This window comes from Archocentrus centrarchus, chromosome 8, assembly GCF_007364275.1.
Source record: "Archocentrus centrarchus isolate MPI-CPG fArcCen1 chromosome 8, fArcCen1, whole genome shotgun sequence".
In the NCBI taxonomy this organism is placed as follows: Eukaryota; Metazoa; Chordata; class Actinopteri; order Cichliformes; family Cichlidae; genus Archocentrus; species Archocentrus centrarchus.
Genome location: NC_044353.1, coordinates 9,378,823 through 9,382,295, shown reverse-complemented (window position 1 = coordinate 9,382,295; position 3,473 = coordinate 9,378,823). Strand labels below are relative to the sequence as shown.

Genomic DNA, 3,473 nt, shown 5'->3' with positions numbered 1-3,473 from the left:
CAGCTCACCATCAGGTAACAATCTTTTTATTTGTTTCAGTCCCTCGTAGGGTGCCAAAGTCTGCTAAAGGACTAAGTGTGCGGTGCGATCCATCAGCCCCGTCCAAGAGCTTCAGCACCGTAATCCATCTAATGCAGACTCAGAATAGAATTAAATAAATACTTCCATGCTCTGCAACCCCGAATTATTTTACTACTGTCATTCTCACTATAAAGCAGCGCTGTGCACTTAAATGAAAAGGAAAGGCAAAATAAATCAGATAATTTAAAATAGCAGGAATGAGCAGAGAGTTTTCTGGATAGATTTAGTAATCAGATACATATTTTTAGATTTATTCTGCATTTGTTCAGATTGCATCACACCATGTCTGCTCAAGCAGAAAGATCTAAGTATTTATTTTAGCTTCAGCTTAGGCTTGATTTAATCAGGCTGGGTTTAACTGAGATTTTAAAGCCCGGAAAATAACGTAGAAATGGAAAAACATAATTGGAAAAATGTAACATTAAGAAAAAAGTAATGAGTAATACCTGACTGATTTTATTATTTATTTTTATTATTTTGTTATCATGAAACCAGTAAGTTGGAAGCTTTCTTTAGGTGTACACTGAAAACACAAGACAGTATTTATTTGAATTTTTTTCTTTTTTTTTTACACATAATTTAAATAAAGTTAGTTCTTGGGAACTGTTTGTTGCTCAAATAGTGTTTTGTTTTACTGCTTTTGAGTAAGATGACAAAAAACATAATTAGGAAAAAACAAATAATAATAATAAAAAAACCTCATTATTTTTGACGGAACTTCATAAAGTGAATGAGGGAATGTTTTGGAAAGCCTCCTGTTTGGAAACTTTGGTCGGTAAATGAGCAGAAAGCGGCCTTTCAAATATTTGACATGAAAATGTGTTGCACAGATTTTCTGAGGGGGGGGAACAGGACGTGTGTGTGGTCCTGCAAAATTAGGCAATTATAGGCATGTATGTTTTCAGCGTTATGGATATGAAAACGGCACACACACACACACACACACACACACACACACACACACACACACACACACACACACACACACACACACACACACACTTTAAGCCATGCGTTTAGACTTAAACGAACCCCTTAAATACTCAGTGTCTGGTTATAGCTTTTCTTATTTCTGTATTAATGCGCATTAAAAATCGAGGCCATCCAACGTGCCTTTGACCTTGAACCGCTATGTTAATGCTGCTTTTCCCCGTCACTTAAAAAAAAAAAATTACATTTCTTATTTTGCAAACCACTGTCTCGAAGCTCTTTTTAAGTGTCATATCAGATTATTAAATAAGTAAGAAAACATCTTGGAGACTTGCAATTCCAAAAATCCCAGTTTTATCTTTGGTTGTATTTGATCAGTTATTTTAAGGAGAAAAGAATCGCATCTTTAAAGGAAGTGAGTGCAAGTGATAGGCCTAAAAATTGATTTAAATTAGGTCACTTTGCTTACTTTCATTGTTTATGCAGTCTTCCAATATAGAATTCGAATTTAGATAGAAATTAAACCCCGAAATACAAATCATTTAAAACCCAGAGACAGAAATAAAAATCCAGTTAAAACCTGTTACAAAACAAAGGGCACATGCACCTTTAAATGATTTCTATGTTTTTTATAAACTGAATAAAAAGCATCAGATTCCTGCATGCATGTGGGCAAAACACAAGTTAAGGCAAGGTTTAAATACTCAGCTTTATTTCTTTACAGAAAAAAACGTAAAGGAAACTCGTCATTTAAATATTTAAACAAAAGATGATAATTCGTGATCAGATTTTTTTAAAAGGCGCCCGCTTATTATTATTATTATTATTATTTTGTTGTTGTTTTTGCAATAAAGTTGGGGAGATCGAGGGAAAGTTTTTTAGCATTTCTGCAACATTCTTGTAAAAACAGATCCATCCCATTTCCACTGCAACCATCTGCTTCAAATGTCTCTGTTACCTGAGAAAATACAGATTAAAGTCCGCTTTAAGGGGGGATTATTCGTCGTTAGTGTGGATGTGTTTGGCCAGGTCACCGATGCCACGCTGAGTCTGTAGTTTCTGGTACTCCTGGTGTAAACTGAGGAAATGCGGAGACGCCGCCGGGTGGAAGAGCGCAGGAGAGACGTATGCAGCGCTGGAGGTCAGAGGAGAGTAAGCGGTGCATTGGGCCGGGGAGAATGCGTCGATGCCCGGCTGCGACTGAAGGAAAGCTTTGGCTGATAGGGCGCTACGCGAGAAGAAGCTGGAGAGAGCCGGCAGGATGCTGCTCACAGGTGGGATGGTGGCGGGGCCGCACGGCGAGGGCGCGTGGTGATGGAGGTAGGGGTAAATCTCCAGACTTGGCAGCTGCAGAGCCGCCGTGCCGAGCCCGTAAGCGCTGTGTGGAAAGCCGTGGAGCGCGCTGGGCTCCAGGTGCTGCTCTTTGAGCGGGTCGAAGCGAAAATGCTGCCGCTTGAAGCGCTTCCTCCGCCGCAGGAAACTCCCGTTCTCAAACATGTCGGAGGAATTAGGATCCAGCGTCCAGTAGTTGCCCTTCCCGGGGTTCCCGGGCTCTCTTGGCATCTTTACAAAACAGTCATTGAGCGACAGATTGTGTCTGATAGAGTTCTGCCAGGCGGGGAATTTCTCCCGATAATAAACGAAGCGGTGGCTGATAAAGTCACATATCTCGCTCAGCGTGAGGCGTTTTTTTGGACTCTGAAGTATGGCCATGGTTATCAGAGCGATGTATGAGTATGGAGGTTTCACTGACGCGGGACCTTTGGTTTTAGGAGCAGGGAGACTCGCTGTTGCAGGGCTGCAAGTCTCTCTGTCTTTATCCTGGCTGCTGGATGTCTCCGTGCTGTCTTCGTGCTCGCTTCGCGACTCATCCAAAGGTAAGAGCTGCTCCTCTCCGCTGTCTTTGAGTCCTTCCCCCACTACGTCGATAACAATATCCTCCATGATTTCCAAACCTAATGTCATAGTAGATATCCGCAGTTAAAGCCAATACCACCTGGCAACAGGTGGGAGAGTGACAGCTCTTCTTTCGATGAAAAGATCTTTACGCACGGCCCATCCCCATTCACAAAAAAGTGAAAATCCGAGAGCAGTCCATTTCCTACTTCAGGTTCTCCAAACCGCAAAGCATCAGCGCTGATATTCTTTATTTTTCACAGCTTTTAGCACAAAGAGCGGCCAAGGACTGGCTGTGCGTAAAAGTGTGTGCGTCCTCGGAGATGTCCAGCACCATCTGTAAACTCTCCTGCTTTCCTGCTGGTCGGGTGGTTGTGATGTCACGTTGAGGCATGAGGGAAAGGTTCCTGACCAATGAAAACGGCGCAAAGCGTAGGAGCCCAAAAAGGCCTACACCAGCCAGCCAGCCAGTGCACTCTCATCATCAGCGCATCAATGCCAAGTCCACGCGGGCATTAGAAATCCATCGAGGAAATCAAAGGACAACTAATTTGGAGCAGAATAAA

General features: G+C 42.4%; 1 protein-coding gene across 1 annotated transcript; it reads right to left on the bottom strand.

Moving 5' to 3' along the window:
- Positions 1 to 1,785: 1,785 nt before the first annotated feature.
- Positions 1,786 to 3,235, bottom strand: foxd7 (forkhead box D7). The gene has a single exon (XM_030735582.1). The coding sequence runs from the start codon at positions 2,974 to 2,976 to the stop codon at positions 2,008 to 2,010; it is 969 nt and encodes a 322-aa protein (XP_030591442.1). The 5' UTR covers positions 2,977 to 3,235; the 3' UTR covers positions 1,786 to 2,007.
- Between the last annotated feature and the right edge of the window lie 238 nt (positions 3,236 to 3,473).

What these genes read in the sequence shown, in the direction of transcription:
- foxd7 (XM_030735582.1), bottom strand. Translation starts at nt 2,976, where the DNA reads ATGACATTAGGTTTGGAAATCATGGAGGATATTGTTATCGACGTAGTG.